The sequence below is a fragment of the Leptonotus elevatus genome, chromosome 10 (genome assembly GCF_054856555.1).
Source record: "Leptonotus elevatus isolate MCC_2025b chromosome 10, RoL_Lele_1.0, whole genome shotgun sequence".
In the NCBI taxonomy this organism is placed as follows: domain Eukaryota; kingdom Metazoa; phylum Chordata; class Actinopteri; order Syngnathiformes; family Syngnathidae; genus Leptonotus; species Leptonotus elevatus.
In genome coordinates this window covers 3492518-3514654 of record NC_141248.1, presented here as the reverse complement: position 1 = coordinate 3514654, position 22137 = coordinate 3492518, and the positions used below count along the sequence as shown (strand labels likewise).

The 22137-nt window shown below is 39.4% G+C and overlaps 1 protein-coding gene across 1 annotated transcript in view; it reads right to left on the bottom strand.

Annotated features, from left to right (window-relative positions):
• plxna1b (plexin A1b) overlaps window positions 1-22137 on the bottom strand; it is a 200459-nt gene that overhangs the window by 84152 nt on the left and 94170 nt on the right. The window contains exons 5-8 of the mRNA XM_086086176.1: window positions 9833-9933; window positions 7054-7177; window positions 4928-5081; window positions 3052-3151 (exon numbers count right to left, since the gene is read on the bottom strand). Coding sequence (XP_085942302.1) covers window positions 3052-3151; window positions 4928-5081; window positions 7054-7177; window positions 9833-9933 — 479 coding nt within the window. The remainder of the gene's footprint in view (window positions 1-3051; window positions 3152-4927; window positions 5082-7053; window positions 7178-9832; window positions 9934-22137) is intronic.

Genomic DNA, 22137 nt, shown 5'->3' with positions numbered 1-22137 from the left:
TATTTGACTTTGATCTTTTATTTAAGTCAAATCAACCTTGTCCGTGTCCCGGCGAAAGAAATAACGAGCAAAATGTCAGCAGGTTGCCGATGCTAACTTTTATGATTGTGCCCTTTGAAATAGGAGATGTGTCATTATAGGTGCCACCCAGGGCCAGTAGGCTTTGTTTGACAACCCCCTACTGCTCACTCTTTGGTCCCTTCAAGTGACCAGGGTCGCCTCTTCCTTAGGATCTAAAAGGCTGCCTTTTGGCTTGGGTGTAACTCCGCCTTAAACCCAACCAAAGCGCATTGCGGAATGCTTGATATTTTTCTATGTATCAGCGGTGGGCTCATTCTTTCAGACCCCCAAGTGTTGCCTTATTTCTACCCCTTCAATGGCCATCAGCGATTATTACTCAGAGGATTTGAGAAGCAGCAGACAGGCTCCTTGCTCATAATGCTAATGCCTATTCAGATGCTAATCTGCCGGCATTGCCTCGAGAGCGCTAGTATTATTTCAGACCTGGAATAAAAAAATAAAGAAAAATACTAATCATTCTTCAAATCGTGGTCTGTTTGGAGTGTTGAACACAATCAGGTTACCTAATGAGGTATCTTTCACAGCACTGTTCAAAATCAGTTGTTTATCAGCTACTATTTAGAGTGCAGTTGAATAATTTACAGGTTGATTTACACTTCTGTAACTAGATCCCTTCATCAAGCAAGTGTGTAATGGTTGGTATTCTTCATGAAATACTATTTATAGAATTATGTGCACATCTGCACTGCTTTCTAAAGAAGGTACAACATGACATGCTAAGGGGATTATTTTATTCCGACACACAGCATTGTTCATTGATCAGTCCAACACTGCAATTAGAACTGTTAAGTGTTTTCAGAATTCTACAATTTATAGGCACTAATATTGTTTTAAATTACAGTTAGTCGATTTATCATTTTCCCCATAGTCAATCAAGGAAATTTCGCCAATCTTAAAATGATATAAAACATTATTTTGAGGAATTCAAAAAAAACATTTGATGGACGGTGGTTGTAGTACATTCAAGCAGTACCGGACAACAACAGATACTGTACATCATTAAAGCTTAACCCCAATTCACTGCCACCCTATCCTCCCAATCTTAATAAACAGAGGGATGAGAAATGAGAAAAGGCTTATGGAAATATTTAATTACGGAGCAATTATGGCCGTGGGTGATTTTCTATTTCAATCTCAGCAACCCTTAAACTGAAACAGTGGGAATTCTAATTAGATTAATAGCACTATGCAAATGTATGGCATTTTTGAAAAGGCGAGGGATGAAACATAATCAGTTGTGTAAATAGGCAGGAGGGGTGTATATATTTTGGAGATGGGAGGTTGTGCAACTGAGTGTAAATATAAATTATTAAAAATATATAATAGGATAATGCAGGGGTTTGTCACTAATATATAAAGGAATATTCATGAAACAGACAAATATTGCATGTGCTTGCAAATGTGCTGCAATGTTTTCAGACTGTCTTGTACTGTGTAGTATCCTTACTCTACACCATTTAAAGGAGGAATTGGCTATGTGAGAAATGGCCAAGCATTATGGACATGCAAACCTTACGTGTTAATGCATGGACCTGAAATCATTACATCAGTAACTTTACCTGATAGCCAAGGGGGACTATGGCTGCACAGGACAGTGCCACCTTCAAATGGGTTTCTTATCTCTGCAGCTCTGTTAGCCATAAAAGTCAGTGGCAAAGATGCAACGTGCCATATCTGTAACTTAATTAAATGTGTCAATTACATCCTTCAAAGGCCATATTAGATCAGCCCTGGGAGTAGATTTAATCAGCTCATTCGGGTAATAGCCACAAATGGGTGACTCTCTTGCCTTGCTTCTTGTTTGAGCCTTGCATACAAGGAGGAATGCCATAAACTTTAATGCGACTTCATATTGCAATACATCCACCGCGGCGAAATGTGACACCTTTCATTTTAATTGAGTATACTTTCTCAGAACATAAAGGATTTTGTACTACCTTGGGAGGTAAAAGGCACGCAGAGTTAAAGCAAATATCACCACGTCCTTATGGGAGATGAATTAAGCATGATTAGACATTGTAAACCATGGCACACTTAACCAGTTGGACTAATCACCCTAATTGTAACGGGGGATTCACATACTGCGAAAGCAGAACTGTGCAACAAGGTCAAGGGTCAGAGTGACAGATAAGGTGTCCGAGACATTCGGAGTTAAAATGAGCAGTAAGTGACAGAGCAGGGAGAGGTGTGGCTGTGCATGTGAATGTACAAGTGTGATTGTGGACAATCCTCAAAGGAGGCTCATCTAACATCCAGAGGGAAGCCAGAATGGAGCCCTGCGGTATCCCGGGGGCCTACATGCCATCTGCTGCCCCGAGGCTAATACCCCACCAGACGTTTTAGCCTCCACTGGATCAGCCATGAGTGGACAGAGGGAGAGCCTGGGACTCAAGAGGGGGTAATCGGGGTGATTTGATTCAGAGCTGAAGGATTATTTGATCCCGGCATCAGACGCAGGACTGAACACTAAGTTAGGGGACTGTGACTGTGCACAAAAAACAAAAAAACCCACTAGGCAGCCTAACACGCAGGAGACTCACTCTGACTAATTCACTGCTCTGCAATAGTATTTTGTATGTCTTGTGTAAATAAGTACCAGATGGAGCATCTCTTTTTATCAAGAGAAGAGTTAGTGAGAAACAAGGTTACAGTTTAAGAGATACTATTACACTAATGAATTAATAATTGAAGATTTATTATTGTGTGTCATGAGTTATGATAATAAGACTAGAATTACCATCTCATATCGCAATCGTTACATATATACATCGTGTTCGATTTTTCACTCTAAAGGTAATACGATACCCCGTGTAGATGTAAAAGAGAGATGGGTGTTTATTGTGTGACTCATCCCATGGGGAAAGAACACAGAGGGAAGGAACACGCAAGAGCGAGGAGAAGAACTAGATGAAACCTAATGAGCAAATCCTTATTAAATGCCCAAGTGACTGACAAATTGTTGTAACTTACGAATGGTGGACACTGCAGTTGTAGAAGACAAAATCAACACTGGCGAACTTCTTGCCCGTTTCCTTGGATTTCAGATAAAGCTTCACCTCACGCTTGTCACCTGAATGAACATAGCACAAGAACAGATGGCAAATGGATGCTTAATATAGTTTAAGTTAAAAAATTAATAAATAAAAATAAATAAATAAATAAAGCATGAATCTGAATATTTGTTTTCAATATAATAAGGCTGTCAAAGTTAAAGCATTAACTTTGGAGATTAATTTAAACTATTTAAAATGTTTTTAAAAAATTCAGTTAAGTCAGTTTTCTTTACTTCCAATGTAGTCACTGACACGAAGATGGACAAACATGGACTCTAGATAGTTGCACTTTCAGTTTTACTTAAATCTTAAGCAATTTGCAAACTTTGCAAAGGCAAATTTAAATACCATATTAGTTGTACATCTTTTGTGTATCATCTCAGAACAAAATACCCAGCTCATGCTACCTCCATGGGACCTCGCAAATCAACGCTGCTAAAGTGTTGCGCCCTTTAGAAGAACAAAATCAATAAGCAAGACATTTTGAGAATTATTTATTTAAGAATATAAAAAATCTGTCTATAAAGCTCAGACAGTTTTGATTGTTTTGTTCAGCAGTTATACAGTATTTGTATTCAAGGATCAAAATATACTTTCCATTGGATTATATTACATTAATTAAACAATTTTACTCCAGTAAATATGTATTACAAGCTTCAAAGAAAATAGTGAAAATCAAGTTAGAAAAATGTGGTTAATCGCGATTAATTATTGCGCGATTAATTAGTCTCAAAATTTCAAACGCTTGACAGCACTAGAATGTACAAATGCCATCATTTAAGTGGTCATATAACTTAGAACATAAAACACTTTAAGTAGAGTGTCACTGAAAAACAGTTTATGTTAAAAATAAATAAAGTTCACTCTAAAAACAGTTGAATCAAAAGTAACCCTATTATGGATCAAAAATGGACCGATCCACTTTGTGGGTCAATTTGACCCAACTTTCTGGGTTGTTTTATACAAAATGACCCAATTTTTTGACCCTAGTCGTTTTACACTAAAAGACCAATTTCTTGACTAAAGGTTGGGTCAATGTTATACAAGTAGAAGATCGGTCCATTTTTGACCTAACTGCTTATAGAGTGTTTGGTTGCTATAGCTGATGAGAACCCAAGAATGGCTGCAGATAAAAAATCTAATCAAATACAGAAGTGCCACTTGGAGAAAACTTCAAATTGCATATAGAGCCTTTGGTGCTTTGAATATGTTTGTCATTTCTGTGGCAAATATAGAAGCTGACACGAAATAGGTACACAATCTCTGCTAAAACAAGAGGAAGCAGATATGTTTAAATACAGCAATGATCACTGATTCCTGGCTTTGAAAATAAGTTAGCGGCACAAGCAGTGTCCTTTCGAAGGAAAGGGAAAATAAATAAGTGATACTGACAACGGCGCATAATGCATGATAATGGGAATTCAAAAACAGTGCTATTTTCAGTAGAAAAATGCAAACTTGAGTTAGGAGGCTTTGAAATGGAACGGGCAACCATTATTGGTAATGACAAGGTATACCGGATAGAGTCACACTAAGCAAATCATCTAAGAATGCTAAAAATATTTTCTGGTGGCAGCACAGCTGCAGACTTCTCAGATTGCACAGTAGAAAAAGACCCCTTAGGGGGAGACATCAGCCCATGCTGATGAATTAATAGCGTCAAATTAATCCAAAGGCCCAAGTCAGGGGGGGAGAATACGCAACAAAACTGTAACAGAAACCTAACATAGCAACTGTTAAAAAAAAAAGATACTGTATTGCACTATACCACCTATCCTCTGTTTTGTGACTACCTTTGTTCCGTGTGATGGGGATTACGTCACGGGCCGAGGGAGACAGGCAGTAAATGTGTCCGCCTTGGATCAGTCCCTCGGTCTCCACGTAGTCCTCGAAGGAGCAGTTGACCCCCGCCGATAGATCAGGCACATTACGAGCCTGAAGGACCAGCTTTTGAGAGAGGGAGAGAGAGGCAATCAGTACAAGATCAATGGAAGGACACGGTGTACATGGATTGTTATAAGATATGACATGGAGGTTAATGGGTGCTGGGGGGGAAGAGACATGTAAGTGAAGCCGGACTACGTGTAGGTTTGTGATGGGCCCAGTAATTTGTGTGTGCATCTGTTACAATGGCAGCTATTATAATTATAGCAAGGTTAATGTGTGTGTTAATGTGCACCAAGAACCACAGATCAGTTTGGGGTGCATTTTCTGTGGTGAAACCTACATGACTGATCCATTCTCTACCACACTTTAGAATTGCAATGGTACTAAAAATGGAAGTACACTTCATTGGTATAGCACTTCTCAAAGACAGGATTTGTAAATTGCTTTACATTGTTAAAGTCCAAAAATGCAAACGTCATACAGTTAATACAAGGCAAGGCAAGGCAAGACAGCTTTTCATTTATTTATTCAATATGCTTCACATCACTAGAAATACATGTGTGCGGGTATGGCAAATAAGCATAGTTTTTAACCTGGATTTAAAAGCATTCACACTTGCGGTTGACTTAATTTGTGTTGGCGGCTTATACCATTTGTGTGCAGCATAACAGTTAAATGCTGCTTCACCATGAGCCCTACTGTGTTTTGCATTAGCATCTCTTCAATGTACTCAGGTCCTAATCCAGCATTCAGTGAGTTATAGACCAGCAGCAGAACTTTAAAGTCTAGCCTACAGTTGACTGGGAGCCAGTGAAGCCTTTAGGACTGGATTAATATGTTCTGATAACTTTGTTTGGCATTCTCAATGAGTAATGTGCAATACAAGAAAAACATTACAGGAAATGGAAGGCCTATTGAAAAAGAAAAATCCCATAGAAGAGGCAACTCATCACATTCCACAAATAATGTCACGGTTCACGTGGGGTGGAGGACCCAAATGCAACGGAGTACTGAACACAATTTAATAACAACAACACTAACGGGGTAGTGGGTAAAACTCTGAATACAAAAAAACAACAAAGTACTGAAAACACCAAAACTCAAAGTAACAACAAAACACAAGAGTGGTGACAGTGACAATGATCCAATGAAGACTGAAAGAAACCAGGAAACTAAATACAAGCCAACTGACAAGACAACGAGAGACACCTGGACAAGACACAACTGGTTGGGGGAGATGATTGGATGGCACAGGGGAACAGGTTGATGAGCACAGGTGCAAACCAACCCTAATGAGCATGACACAACCTAGAAAAACCTAGGCATGATATCCACACATCATAACAAATAACCCACAAAACAACCCAACAAACCAGGTTGCTTTGTTGGTTATTATTTAATTTGGCCCAACGTTTTGAATTAAATCATTCAAAAAGTTGGGTTGGTTCATATTTGACCAAATTCAGTTAGGTTATTCCATTTTTAACCCAAGAAGTTGGGTCAAACGAATAAAAGACAAAATAAGCCGGAAAAAAAATAGGTTCATTTATGGATTATTCATTTAATTTGTTTAAGAACTCACAAAGTTGGTCCATTTTTGACCCAATTTGCGCTATTTTTGACCCAACCGTATACAATGTGGTGAAAATATGGCTTAAATCAAACCGTCTGTGAAAGTATTCTGCATACACTTATTGTCTTCTTTATGTCTAAATGTTTACGCATGGTATATGTTTAGAGGGGGAAACATATACCATATAGGGGGATATTTTCCACTTAAAAATATAATAAAGTTTCATGAGGACTCTCGTAAGCATGTTAGTTATATTTCTGTTTCAGTTTTCTGGAGGAAAAACTAATTTCTAAACACAACAATTCCCCTTTCAAATATTTTATTTATTTATGACTTTACTGCCTTCGCCAAGGTAAAGCGCATGTTCCAACTGTACAAATTCAGGTACAGGTGATGTTGCTTGTGTAGGAATGAAACTCGGTCGTAAACCGATGATCCCCTGAATATGAGAAGGCTTACCTGCACTTCAGACATGGTGACGGAAATATTTTTTGGCTGAACGGTGAGCTCCACACACTGCCTCTGGTCTGATGCAAACCTCTGGGGTTCTCCCGCTCTTTCACAACGGTCCTTTCGTGAGCAGCTTAAGAAAGCAGAAGGAAAGGAAACGCGTGATCATGGGTAGAGTATGCAATGAGGAGGCAAGAGAATGAAAGAGAGAGGGGGAAAGATGAGTGTTGTGAGCAGTTGAGATGATATGACAATCATTTTAAACATGATAAAGATGCAGAACAATCACCTTCATGCCGAAAATGAGAGCAATAATTGAAGACAAATTGGCTAATAGCTTGCCACAGCCATTACTGCAGACCTAAACATTATTACCCTACTGGCCTTGACATTTGTGCAAGAAACACTAAGCTGTGTGTACATCCATACAGCTCCTCATCTGTTCAGTTTACAGTCCCACCCAATTTAAACTTGTCAGGAGATATATATGCAAACATTAAAGTTTCACTGAGCTGTAAAAATGATACAATTCAAACCCACCGCATATCAAAAAGGGTCAGCAATTCCCGCCGTTTATTACCAGGCAGCTGATGACAAGAAAAAAAAGGCCTCACTGTGCAGCAGTTTTACTATTAGCTATTCATAATGCATTAGCTATCACTTCACCTCCACGCTAACAACAAATGCTCCCAGAGGTGAGTGAAAAGAGCTGATGTGGCACTCTAAGAAGGATTGACAATAATAAGGAGGCGGGAAAAGATGCTAACTGCTTCCTCCGTGAGCAGCCCCCATCCTCTCATTTAGTTAGTCTCGTCATGGCGTTCGTTTGTTCGCCAGCAAACCCCCTGACAACTCGTACACACACATACACACACAGACTATAGGCATGAGTGTGCACAAGGGTGTGAATTTTGCTTTACTTTTCTGCTACAGCTATGATAAGTGTGTGTGTGCATGTGCACCCAGTTCAATTCTACTGTTGATTGAAACTACCATGCCTATTAATAAGAAGTGGCTAAAGGCACCAGAGGCCCGAAACGAGGCTTATAAATAATTTGCCTATTAATATTTCCCCATTTTATCTGCAGGGCCTTTGCCAGATTTGGCAACACAATCAGCTCGGAAATGAGCAAGCTGCGTTGATGGCACACAGTGGAGATGTGGCCAAATGGCAGGTTATCACTGGTTCAAGCCTATCGCCATGTTGTCATTTTAATGATGGAGAATGTAAGAATGTAATTGCGCATGCCTGAAGGAAAGACAGCTTGCTGATGAGTCTTCTAGGTTTCATTAACACGCCCAGAGATGGTATGATGCCAAAGGCTTGTGGTGTTCTGAACGTGGTCTAACTTCCTGTCACCTTCCAATAATACTTAATTGTTCCTGACACTCGCTGGCGCTCTCTCAGTAAAAGAAAAAAAAGAAAGAAAAAGTGTGGACAGCATTGCCACGAGCCAACATTGGTACATATGTTATGGGCATTTCAAACATTTTAAATTCTGCTCCAAATCTCATTAAATGTATTTATTGCTAATTATGAAAAGATCATCACCATCTAACGGACTATTTTCATTATTTTTTTTACATTTTACATATTGCAATCTAACATTATTCATACCCTTTCTCCTGACATGCAAACCAAATGCATACAGTATTTGTATATTTATTTTTAATGCATCATCCCTTGTGTTCTAAATGAAGCAACAGGGGCTGATAATTGTGTCTGTTTTGCGGTCAGAAACTAGCAATTTTAATTTGGGAATATACTGTACAAGTCTTTCTTTAAACTTATCTCGCAACCAGTTTAGGGTGTACACACTGCCTACTGCCCGAAGACAGCTGGGATAGGCTGCGACCCTCGTAAGGATAAGTGGTTCAGATAATGGATGGATCATGGATGGATGCTTTTTTTGGGCAATTTTATGCATCAATTGTACTAGTGGTATTGGTAACAGTCTATCTCTCAAAAAAAAAAGTACTCGTCTTGGTATCGGTCTGAAAAAAAAGTGGTATTGTACATTGGTATTTATATAATATAGTTGAAAAAAATGGCTATATATAAAATAATTTTGCAGGATCTTGAATCATCATGAAAACACTGTTTTTCTTCAAAATTGTTAGAGGAGATTGGAGATACCTCCATACTTAATATTTATTGCTCTGATTAGTGTCACGGAAGAGCTGAAATCTCACGAAATGGAATGCACCCTGCACCAGTTTCCAGTTAGTCACAGGACATTCCATCCATTTATTCAAACATTTTCTAAACCTCTTGTCTTCATTAGGGTCACAGGTAACTGAATCCTAGCCCAGGTGACTTTTGGTGAGAGGTGGAGTACACCCTGGACTGGTCATCAGTTAATCATAGGGCACATATAGACAATCATTCACTCTCACATTCACACCTATGGACAATTTAGATAATTAATGCCTGATAAAATGCATGGTTTGTTGGAGGAAAGTGGAGTACCCACATGAACATGGGTAGAAAATGTATAGATTCAAAGCTGGATTTTCTGTCTGAGCCCAACTGAACACGACACTGTACCACAATATTGGTGATATCATTTTATAGTAAAATAAACAAAGGTGACTAATTTTCACACAATTTCTTACAGTGCTTCGCCACATTCTCATGTAATTTACTGCCAGACAATAAATATTCAACAAATATTCACATTAACTCGAAAATTTGGCCAGGGAAATAAATCACAATTAATCATAATAAGCTGACTGTTAACAAACCTCTTTCAAGTTGATCTAATGGGCATCAGTGTGTGGTACTTACACATTGTGGAGGACACACCATCCACAGTGAGGGTCTCTGGAGCCTAAACACTCCCCACATGTAGTGTACTGCTCACAGCTCTCCACTGGAACTCTCACCACCTGCAAAGAAAGCGACAGGGACAGCAACAGAGAGAGAAAGCAGGGAGGTTAATCAAGAAATTATCTTCCCATTAAGTTGGATCGTGATGAGTAATTGACAGTAAAATGAGCTCAAATGTATCTTTCTCTTGAGATTGTACTTTGAATGGTGTAACAGGATTCCCCAGAGAGAAACAGGTGCACTGGGGAGGGACTACGGTCTAGTGGGTGAGTGACAGCTTCCAGTGAAGCGTACACAGGTGAGGCCCCGCAATGCATGCTGGGAGACATGACAGGTGGTCATGGTTAAAGGATTGACAAGTGACCTAAAAAAAACCATTGGGAGGAAGGAAGACGGACCTCAGTGACAAATGTGTGTGCGTGTGTAAATGTGTGCGCACGGTGCGAGACAGACTCAAGTGAAGTGTTTGAACAAAGTCGGTGTAACGAGGTACTGTGTGACAGTGTGCGTTTGTGTGTGTCACTCAATCAGACGCATGCTAGGTGTGGGCTTGTTGAGAGGCTAAAGGGAAAAAAAAAGTGTTTGAGATGGCCCTTCACTCCACTTAAAGGTGATAAGAGATGATTCACAACATGCTCCCAGGGGATCACAAAGCGTGGCTATTTCAAGATATTTGTAGGAGACTGTTGGTTGGTGTTTGACAGACAAATCACAAGCATATGTGCATATTGCAGATGACGTGTGTTTGTGCCAACTGACAGCAAAACGGTTTAAAAAGTTTATTTGGATGTTTGTGTTGAATTAAAAGAGCTTTTGAACATGGGTAAAAGTACCGTTACGGTTACCGTACATTCCGTATGACATTACTTGACTCATTGAGCCATTTTCAGCAGTAAAAATGTAATAATTTGTTCAGAATGAATTTGATAACTTCATTATTTTTCATGTACAATTAATACCTTTAAAAACTAATTTTTCCACGTGCTGTCGACTGAAGATGACATCCATCACCTATGCTGAGGAAGTAGGCAATGACCAATCATGACTCAGTTTGCTGACCAAACCCAGAAAACAGGTGAGGCATGATTGGTCGTTACCTATTTCCTCAGCACAGGGGATGCCATCTTCAATCGACAGCAAGTCTAAAAATTTGTTTAATGAAGTTATGAAATTCTTTCTGGACAAAATATGAACTTCATCAATTTAAAGGCAAGAAAAGTGTGCTTCAACCGTAAATACACCTACAATATATTCTAATTACAAGAATTCGTCAAAATAATCCTTAAAGAAAAACATCTGGATGTGGACTACTATCCGCCTATTGAGGACTTCTGGTTCACAGCATATGCATGGCATCAAAACCATTATTAACTTTTCCTTGCTAACGGCCCCCAAGTTGTTGAGTTACTTGATCCCAATCTCATGGTGTGTGTGCTTTCATGCACATGTATCAAGTTGCTACTGCAGGCTCGTTTAAATCAAGCAGCGGAGTCAACTTGCTTATTAGGAAGAACAACATCTAACAAACATCCCGGGGCTAACTCGTGTGGTCACACAGAAATGTTATGAGAACCAGGTTTCAATGGAATGTAGGGACAAATGGGGGCTTGGCTTTTTGTTATGAAGTGCAAGCGGGGTGTATGGAAGTATATGCAATACCATATTGCAGAACGAAAAAAGGGAGCTAAGGCTGGATTGTTGCGGGAGAGAAACCAGGAGTACAAAGAAAGAGAGCAATGAAATATTAAACTTGAGGCCAAGAGTCCCACGTGAGCTCCAACTACAATGAATATGTAGGACAGATGTGACATAACGGAACTCATTTATGCACTCCAGTCCAAGTCGTATATAGGTCTGGTAATATTGTTTTTTAAAGTAACAATATGGAGCAAGGGGAGGGCAAATAAAAACGCCATTAGGCCCAGAGAGAGATCCAAACAAGATGATACAACTGAACAAAAGTGTGTAAAGTTGTAGAGAAGAGAGGGCAAGAGGGAGGAAAGGCTGGTTGGATGAATGGGAGGCGCACACAAGGGGGAATCTATGAGCACATTGTGCTGAGTAGATGGGTTATGGTGGCAGACGCTTCCCATGTGTCATTGTCACAATGAGTGCAAAGCCGGATTCCGTTTGGAAAGGAGAGCTGAGAGCTGTCTAGAAGAACAACAGTGTGAAGGAATAAACAGATAATGGGCCGATGCATGAGGCAAAGAGTTACGGTTGAAGACCATCTCTTATAATAGTTTGTGATTTAACAAAGAGGAGAAAAGCAAGAAGTATTCATGGCAGATCCTCTTCTCCATATATCATTATGATGTGATCAAAGACAATGGGGCCACATAGAGTAAATCCTGCTTATGCGACCACCCCCTGGTGAGCTTGCATCACCTTGTCATTGCACTGTGTGATGATAGATACGACCTATTGTGCACAATTGTCCATGCGCCAACAGAAATGATGACGCTACGTGCTGTATTCAGTGGGAGAGATAAAACAAAAGAAAATGTTGACGCAATAGAAAGCTGTTATGGTTAAATAGCCTGGTGGGGATGGAAATTATCTTGCTGCAAGTCTGCAAGCACTTTCATACTTGCATGGGAATCCCAATAATCAGCATATACTGTATGTTTATGATAATATATGAGTTGATTTCACACATACTGACATCCATTTTCGGTCTCTCTCATTCAGTCTCTCTCGATGGCTCTTTTAATGAAAGCCAATTTCAAGCGACGTACCACATTACTCCTTTAAATGACCTCATAAACCAAGACTGGATGCTCCACACTCTTGCCATCTCCTCTTATTTACAATGGCCTCTGCACTGTAACTCAAGTCCCCCTTTCTTGGCCTTCTCCTCCTGCTCGAGCCTGACTGACTCAAGCGCCTTGACGTCTCCTTTTAACTGTAAACTTTCCACATTTCCTCTCCAATCTGTTTTTACAGGGAGCTATCACCTGCCTTTAAAAGTCCAGCTAACAGGCTTTGTGACGGTCACCCCCAAACCCAAAGGACGTGTAAAGCTTTTAACGCAGCTTTTCATTGCTTATTAAATCCAAACACATAAAAGGACCTGCCTATTTTTTTTTACACATTAAAAAAAACGACAGCATAAGGCAGGGAAAAAAGGAGGAGTATTGGTTAATCTTGTTTTTATTTATTTTTTTATTAGCAGCCATTCCTACATTATAACAAAATGTAGGTTCATCAATTTCTCTAGGGACTGAGTCATCTTCTTTTTGTTTGTTTATTTGTTTGTTACATTATTTATCATTTATTTATATGTACTGTATATGTTGATATATGGGTTACTGACGGATTTTTACCAGACCCAGCATCGTTAATTTATTATAAAAACACATAGAATATTTATTCTTTATTTACTATTATCTACAATGTTACTATTATCTACAATGTTACTATTATCTACAATTTAGGGCATCTATAATTTAGGACATAGGCCTACATCTATCAGTTTTCTACAGTGGTCGCACCAGATGATGGTTGGTCGCACCACATACATAGTATTTTCATCTTCAATCAAAGTTATGAGGCTAACACTAACAAAACAGGTTAGCTAGCCAGTGCCACACAAGTAAAGTTATAATGAAAATATATATTTGTTGGAGAAAAAAAATATTTGTTTCAGGTTATACCACATAATGTATAAATATGACCGCTACATAGTTGCTAAAAGGGTAACTTGTAAGACAGTACAAACCTGATAGCTGCTCTCATGGGGTTTTGACTATCTTGTGGATGATACAAACTCCTGTCTTGAAATATTTTTCAAAATAAAAGTCCCAAATAGTTTTTTGTTTTTTTGGGTCGCACCACATGATAATTCATAAAATGGGCATCATCAGACAAACTTACCAGAGCGCCGTCAAGTACCCATACGTGTGTGTGTGTATATATATGTGTGTGTGTGTGTGTGTGTGTGTGTGTGTGTGTATATATATATATATATATATATATATATATATATATATATATATATATATATATATATATATATATATATATATATATATATATATATATATGCACGATCTTCATATTCCTTGGGACCACATGGGGCTGTGAGCAGTATTTGTGATGACATTGGATCATTATACATCAGCTGTCTTTTTGGACAACTTCTGGCAAGGCCATGACAGATTAGTTGCATCACAGCTTTTCTCTTTGAGCTTAAAATTTTATAATTTACAGCTGATAAGAGGCCTAAGGCAAATAACAGTCAATTATGTGGTGTACCTTGAGTATAGGAGAGCACTATTTTTTAATGCATTATGCACAGTCTATAAGCAAATACATCACATTTTAAGTCACGTGGCAACTTTATCTGAAATAGATTAATGTAGAGGTGCACTCTCAACGCTGGTGTCCATGTGGGGGAGCTAGTCTTTTCCAATTCTAGAATACCCAGTTGGGGGACAAGTGGATTGGGGTATCAAAGGTTGGGTTAGCATGCCTTCATTGAGTGGATTGTCTGGGACTTAGAGGATCAATGGCTGGCTTGGTGTGTTGACTGATAAGCAGCAAACTGGTACAAGGTAGATACTAAAAAAGAAGGTAAGATAAATTGCGAGAGGAATTTTGAAACGACAAATGAAACGAGGACGTGCACATGACATTGTATGTCTGTCTGTACAGTATGTACAGTATGCATGTATGTATGTATGTATGGTATATGTTAATGTGGACTTCGAAGATGCCACAGTCATAATCCCAGAAATGGTATCTCAAATTACTAAAAATAACAAAAATAGGAGATTCTACATGCAGCAACACTGTTTAAATAAAGTTGACAAAGAGGAAGTAAAACTTTTGTAATAAAATAAATATTTTTTAAATGGAATAAATGAAACTCTTCATTGCAACCCTTGCTACATGGATTCCAATTAACTCCAAGATGGTATATGTAGTGGGGATGAAAGAATAGAAGTGGAAAGAGCAAAACAGCAGACCAAGACAGGGACTGAAGACAAAGATCGAAAAAGCAGCGAAAACAAAGGTGTGAAAAAGAGACAACAGTCAGAGAGTGAAAAGGAGAAAGAGGGGTGAATGTGAGTGGCGAAGGTAGACAAGCCTGGAGGTCTTCTAATTAAGTGCGGATGGGAGAGGCCGGCTGCCTAGTAAATGACTCTGTCACTTTAGTAAATGGACTTTGTGAGGAGTGAGGAACCACACAGCTGGCATTTCCATTAGCACTGCCAAGCAACCCACCACCATGTACACAGGTCGCCAGCAGAAGAGAGGGCCGAAGAGAATACAGCCATTCCTCAAAGACGAATTCCTGAGCGATGGTAGTTGGAAAAATCTGAATCTCACAGATGTAAAAGTTGGGTAGTCTGGTTTACTTTGGTTACCTTTATGCAAAATCTACTGTACACACTGTAGCAATAATCAAGGATCAGAATTCAAAATCGGGGGTTTTGAGAATTGGTTTCCAACAATTACATTCATTTTGAATTACCTATTCCTCTGCTTTCTGATGATGTCACGAACAAGAAGTGTTTTTCGGTTCTGAACTTTTCTAACATGGCACTACTGTACGATATAATCCTTGTCATTTATATTGTTATTTTGAAAAGTGGTGTATTGTGTTAGCTAAAGCCGGCAGGAGTATTAGCCCGATTTCAGCCTCGAATTTCCCCTTCCGACAATCGCTAATCTTAACAGATAATCGTCCGCTCGGAAGGGCCTTTTAGACCACTCCGATCTGAAATCAGGGATATTCAATATGTTGTATTGTTTTGGCCCGACTTCACAGCGTGTGCGGTGTGCCCCGAGGACAAACCACCGTGCAGCTGGTTGATGGTGACATGCAGCCAATAAGAAAGCGAGGCGGCGAGGAGGACGGTGGGTAATCCAAAATCAAATCAGTCATGGCGCAACAGAAAGTCCGTGCTTGTGCTATTTACACTCCTTTAAACAATGCCTATTCTTTTTATGCCGCTTTTCCCCCCAGCTAAAAACAAACCAGGAACTATTGCGACTGGTCCTCCATATTTTTTTATTTGGAAGTCACGTTTAACCTCGAGATATTTTCCGAGACTACTCGTCTAACCAGTAAACAGTCATGAATGAAATTGGTTCGTGTGTGATGTGTTCATTGTGCCGCAAACACGGTACGTTCAAAAACTGTTATTCCCGTGATTTTTTTTCTCGTCACGTTTGGCGTCTCTCACAGTTTGAGGCTGTAACACAACCTTTCACATCCTTCTTGTCTGACACACTTCAGGCATGCCCAATCAACCAACTGTTACATTAATATAACAGTTGAATTGAGTGTAAATCCATTAGTCTAGCATGGAGAGTAAGATGCGGGATGACATAATAAAGAAGCAAACCGTACGCTAAAGATGACCTTATTTAACTTGTGAAGCAGATTCAGTATTTTGACATTTGAAGACAAGCGGATAGAAATTGTAAAAACTAACATTGTAAAGTTAGCTTTTGTCAGCACGGTGGCCGACTGGTTAGTTCATATGCCTCCGGGTTCAGAGGTCACGGGTCCATATCCTGAGGAGTCTGCATGTAGTTCCTGTGCTTGCCTGGGTTATCTCTGGGTACTGTAGTTTGCTACCACATTCCAAATACATGCATGTTAGGTTAATTGAAGACTCTAAATTGACCTCAGGTGTCAGTGCAAATATTTTGTGTCTGTTTGTCTATATATGACCTGTTATTGGCTCGCGACCAGTCCATGGTATACCCTGCCTTTCGGCCAAAGCACATCCAGGTTTCCTTGTCTCTGTAACATTGCTGGATTACACACCAGTCTTCACTTTGCTGTAGCAATCTATTTTGTTGCTGCCCTCTGAAATACAATTAATTTCTCTATGATGACCAATAGTCACATGCCGAGAAGTAAATATAGTTCTCTTCTACTGATAATTGTTTGTGTCGACGTGACAATGTTTTTACTGTTTCTTGTAGCTACCGAGGAGGTACCTATTAAAAAGGAAAACCAAGCCAACCAAGAAGAGCCTGTACTGTGTACACTGTACAGGGAAATGGGCATACACTTTACTAGAGAAGTGTTATCAAACTTTTAAAGAACACAATCATTCAACAATGGTACACAATTTTTCTTTCTGCATTAAAATACATTTGAGACCAATGCTGAAAGATTTGCATTTTTTAGGCTTCATAACATTTATGTTGTTTTGTAAAAGACAAGCTGGTACTTTGACAGCCAGATTGGTAGGGAATGTTATATATGAAATTAACACAATTCATTTCAAAACAATTGCCCAAATTTAAAACACATTATAGTTCTCATCACTGCACACACTAGTCTCAAATCTGTGATGTGACACAGTGAACTGCTCTGAAGGCCATGCCATCTTTTGCTTGACTTCATTCCATGACAATGAGTCAGTCCCACCCTAATCGCCATCAAGCAACGGGAGACCCCAATTGTATGTCCGATTGATAGCAACAGAGGAGTAGGGCGAGATGGAGAGGAAGAGAAACCATTAACCTCCCTATCTATCTTACCGTCTTTTCCAACCCTATCAGTCTGTACGATTGCACCGTCCTTAGAGACAACGGTGGAGTAAAACAGCAAGAGATGAGCGAAAGACAGAGCTATCTCGTGACAGCTAGACTTGCATTGGAACCGATAGCATCAAGACGTGTCTGCACACACTTCTTCTGATACAGCATACACACAACAATGCACACGTTTCTGGGACTGGAAAAAAATAAAATCCCACAAGAGATACAACAAGAAAGTGTAACGGAAGAGAGGAGGCAGGAGACAATTAGATTGAGGCCTTGTAGTCTGTCAGACATGGAAGCAATCACTCTATTTTGATCTAAGTGTTATTCAATCTTCTGACGTGAGATTGTTAAAAAGTATTTATACCTTCTTCAATCATATCAAAGCATTAATCAGAATAGTGCAGGCCTTTACAAGGCTGAACAATCCATCTGTCTGCTGTGTCATTAGGATATGGGTACTATATACTAACTAGAATGGACAATGTTGAAAAATATCTTGCAGTTACTAATAAAAGCAGAAAAAAATACATCTTTATTTATATCTGTACGTAAGTCTAATGCATATATCCTTGGCCTATGCCAACCTGCTTCACAAATGTCTATGGATAGCAGATGCAAATAGTCTTTGTCAGTCTGGACAAAGGTAAAATAAGCTATAAATTGGTAGGCTAACAGAAGACTTAAACACAAACATGGGAAAATTCACACCTAGTAATCACAGTGTTCTTTATCACAACAATAACTGCAACTCCGGAATCCTTTTTTTTTTTTAAGAATTAATGACAACTGAGCTCAATGACATAAAACATTCAGGGAAGATGCATTCTTCAAAATGTATGCATGCCAGCTAGCTAACGCCATGCTGTAGTGGTAGAAACGGGCTAAGTAATTATAATAAAGATGAACTTCCAATGGATGATGAAAACTGAAATGGTGAAAAATTTATAACGCTGTATTTCCACAACTGTGAACTAAACAGTTCTCAGTCTTTCTCAGTCGCATTTTCAGCAATTATCCTCAAATGTAATGTATTTCAAAACAAATCTCTGAATTCACTTCAAAAAGGTCATTAAGATTAACGCCACTGAATAAACTTGAGTGTATTTATCTGCTTAGTCTTGTGCAATAATAGTTTGCACTCTTGGAATTGAGTGAACAAGCCCCTCTCCGTCCTTTTCAGTGCTGTCTTCGCCTCACTGCACCACGTTCATTAACATTTGCATGACAAAGACCACCGTCTTGTTCAAAGTCTTTTGGTGTGCATAGCCATTCCTGGGCGACAAACATATGACGTTGTGCACTTTCAAGCCATACATACAGTAGATAAGGCAGGAAATTGAAAGGAACAAACTGGTGGTGTTAATCATCGAAATAAATATTTTGATTGAGACCTGCTTTAAATTCACCCTATCCTGAATACATCCACCCATTTGAGGAAACTGGAAAGCATTGTAGCTATAGTAGACTCTTTAAGAGGGTCAAACAAGCACCAGCCTATACATCTGATTTTAAACTACTTTTTGTACTGGAAGCGTCGGTTGGCCAGTTTGACAAATTGGGAAAATTAATCTTTGAGCCACTTAGAACTGAGTGATTAGCTGTATCGAGTTCATTAAATGACAGTCTTGATTGATACAACCAGCTGCCTTGTTATGTGTGTTGATGTCAGACAGTGCTAATGTGTGTACTAACAAGATTGGCAGCGGACCAGTAATATGTGAATGTAAACAGATCGGCGGACACGCAAACACACACACTCTCACCCTGGATTGATGTGTGATGAAACCATATGTGGGAGACATTAAATAATTAGGCTTCTTTGTGGGAAGTCACACAATACAACCCCTTGTTTTCCATCCGACATGCAAACAACAAAAAAGGCATACAGTTGTGGTCAAGCACAAGGATCAATGCCAAGTCATTGTATACTGTTGTGTGAACGATTCTCAAAAACATGCAATCACGCTCACTGGCTGGGTTTCCATTGCCCTCAGAAATGTGGAAAATGCAAATTGCACAATAGCAAACTATAATGGAAACAGAAATTTTGAAAAAAGTTTTTACACTCATGATGTGTTTTTTTTTTAGAAGTCTCGAAAAGGAAGTATATCGCAAAAGTGTAATACAAACATGTTTTTTTTTTTCATTTCCATTCGGGCACGTGTGTTTTCTATTCATAGTTAAAGAATGCCTTTCATATCATATTTACTGTAATTATGACTTGACTATTACGTCAACTTATATTAGTGATAGAGTAGAGGACATGTTTCGATTTGTGTACAAATTCAGGTGCCATCGCCACCTTAGGAATAGAATTCTGTTGTAAACAATGAAACCATCGCATTTAACGAAACCATACTGCAAACATCTATCCCAGTGGAGGCCACTATTTGAGGAACTACAGTATTTGGCTGGCAATTACAGTGTATTCTCTCACACTCAAATGGTGAGAAAAAGTGATTTAAAAAACATAATACAGTACATTAATTCTATAAACAAAATAAAATACTATAATGGCAAAACAATTATTACTTTGTATTTTGCATTAGCCCCTGTCCGACCAAGCCTACACCCCCCCCCCTCCCCACACACACACACTGCAAACACATACTGCATACACATCTGCCCTCTCCTGCTGTCATATCTTCTATCGATAATAATGACAGTGATGAATATAGCTGGAACTGAGCGAGTCATAAATCACAGAGCCTCGCCCCTAACTCTGACTCACCGGCTAGGCCTTGTGTGATGTAGGTGTGTGCGTGCAAGTGTGTTGAAGAAATGGAAGGCATGGAGGACTTGTCGCGGGCTATGCATGAGTGGATATGTCCAGTGACACCTTAATGTGCTTGGCTTGTCTGAGGAGCCCCTGCAGGCAACCTGCTACACACACGCACGCACACACACGCACACACACGCACACCAGAATCATCAGAAAGTGGTTCACCATGTCATGAGGAGATAGGAAAAGAAGAGCATGGATGCCCGACTCATGCAAAGTAATCTGGCGTGTGTCATCCTATTGTCATCCTTCAATTGGTACGCCCTTCTTGATTCCCCACATCTGCCTACTATTCAGTATGTATGTGTATGTGTGCTTGTGTGTTGAAAAGAGGTGCAAAAGGGGCATTGCAGCAATAGCGCGAGATCATTAAAAACATGGGAATGGGATCAGTATAAGGCAGTTGAGAGGGGAGGACTCAATTTGGGCTTAGATGGAAACGTGTGCGAGTGTGTGTCAGCGGAGACGGATTTGTACAAGTAGGGTGTGGGGGGGGGGGGCATATTGGAGTAGATGGAGGGCAGCGGATAAAGATGAGGACAGGGTGGAGGGCAAGAGGGAATTGCTCCCCTCTGGTCATTAATGCTGGAAGGGGGTTCAAAAAGCAGGTCTGGCAAACCGATATCCTGCTCTGCTTAACTCAAGACTGCTATCCATTAATGGGGATCTAACCAAAAGCAAGACAAAGGTGTGTGTGTGTGTGTGTGTGTGCGTGGGTGGGTGTGTGTGTGTGTGTGTGTGTGTGTGTGTGCGTGCGTGCGTGCGTGCAAGGGCATAGGTGAGTTCTAAGAGACATGCCATAATAATGCATACAATTACTCATGCACAGTCAATTTTGTAGAGTACATTTAACTCTAAAAAGAGTTTATTTGACCCCACTCTAAACAGAGTAAAATTTACACTTGGAAGAGAGTAAAATATTTTGTGTATGAGAGAATGTTTTTGGTCTCCTTTTGGATATTGGCAAACATTAGGCGTGGCATAGCTCAGGTGGTAGTGTGGCAGTCCCCCAAGCTGAAGGTCGTGAGTTCATTCCTCAACCCTTGTGTAACTTTTTTTTAATTAAATAAACTAATAAAATGTACACACAAAAATCCCTTTAAAACTTTACTAGGTTTTTTTCATGGGATAGGCCAATTCTTTCATACACAGTAAAAATACTGAGTAATATTTTACTCTCTTCCAAGTGTAAATTTTAGTTTAGAGTGGGACCAAATAAACTATTTTTAGAGTAAAATGTACTCCACAAAATTACCTGTGTAGGGATGCTCGTTACCACTCTTTTTTCAGACCTACAGTATACCAGTATGACTACTTGAGTAGTCACCAATACAGAAACCAAGTACCAATACTACTAGTACCTAGTACCATAGAATTTCCTCCCAAATAACAATGACAGATAATTTTAAAGAAATATCTATATATTCCAATATAGCATTTTTCCTTAAAATTGCATGAAATTAATAGCAATTTTCTAATTTTGTCATATCTAATTTCTAGTTCCTGATTGTAAAACGACCACACGTCGTAGCTACCGATACATTGAACTAGGACCATAGACTGGTCTGATACTGAAACCTGGTATTGGTACTCACCCATCCCTGGTTTTAGTCATTATTTCCCCGTGAAGTGTGTAAATACTTATTCACAAATTGTATGCTTTTTCTTTTACTGGCATGCTGCGACAAACTGCCCGTCTTGACTCCTGCTGACTGGATCAGCGTTTGCTGACCACAATTACATGAAAGTATAACAACTATGTGCAGTTTGTTCGAAGTTCTAAAAAGTTTATTCACCACAAATGACCGTGTCAATTCTTGTAAATCCCTTGCGCACTGGTCTTTAACTAAGAAATATGATGCCATTTAATAGCGTTGGCATAGCTAGCTGCAGAAGAGACTTGCCAAGTCTCCGACACCTTCCATAAAAGCAAACATTCGACATATATCTCACCACTTTTAATCAG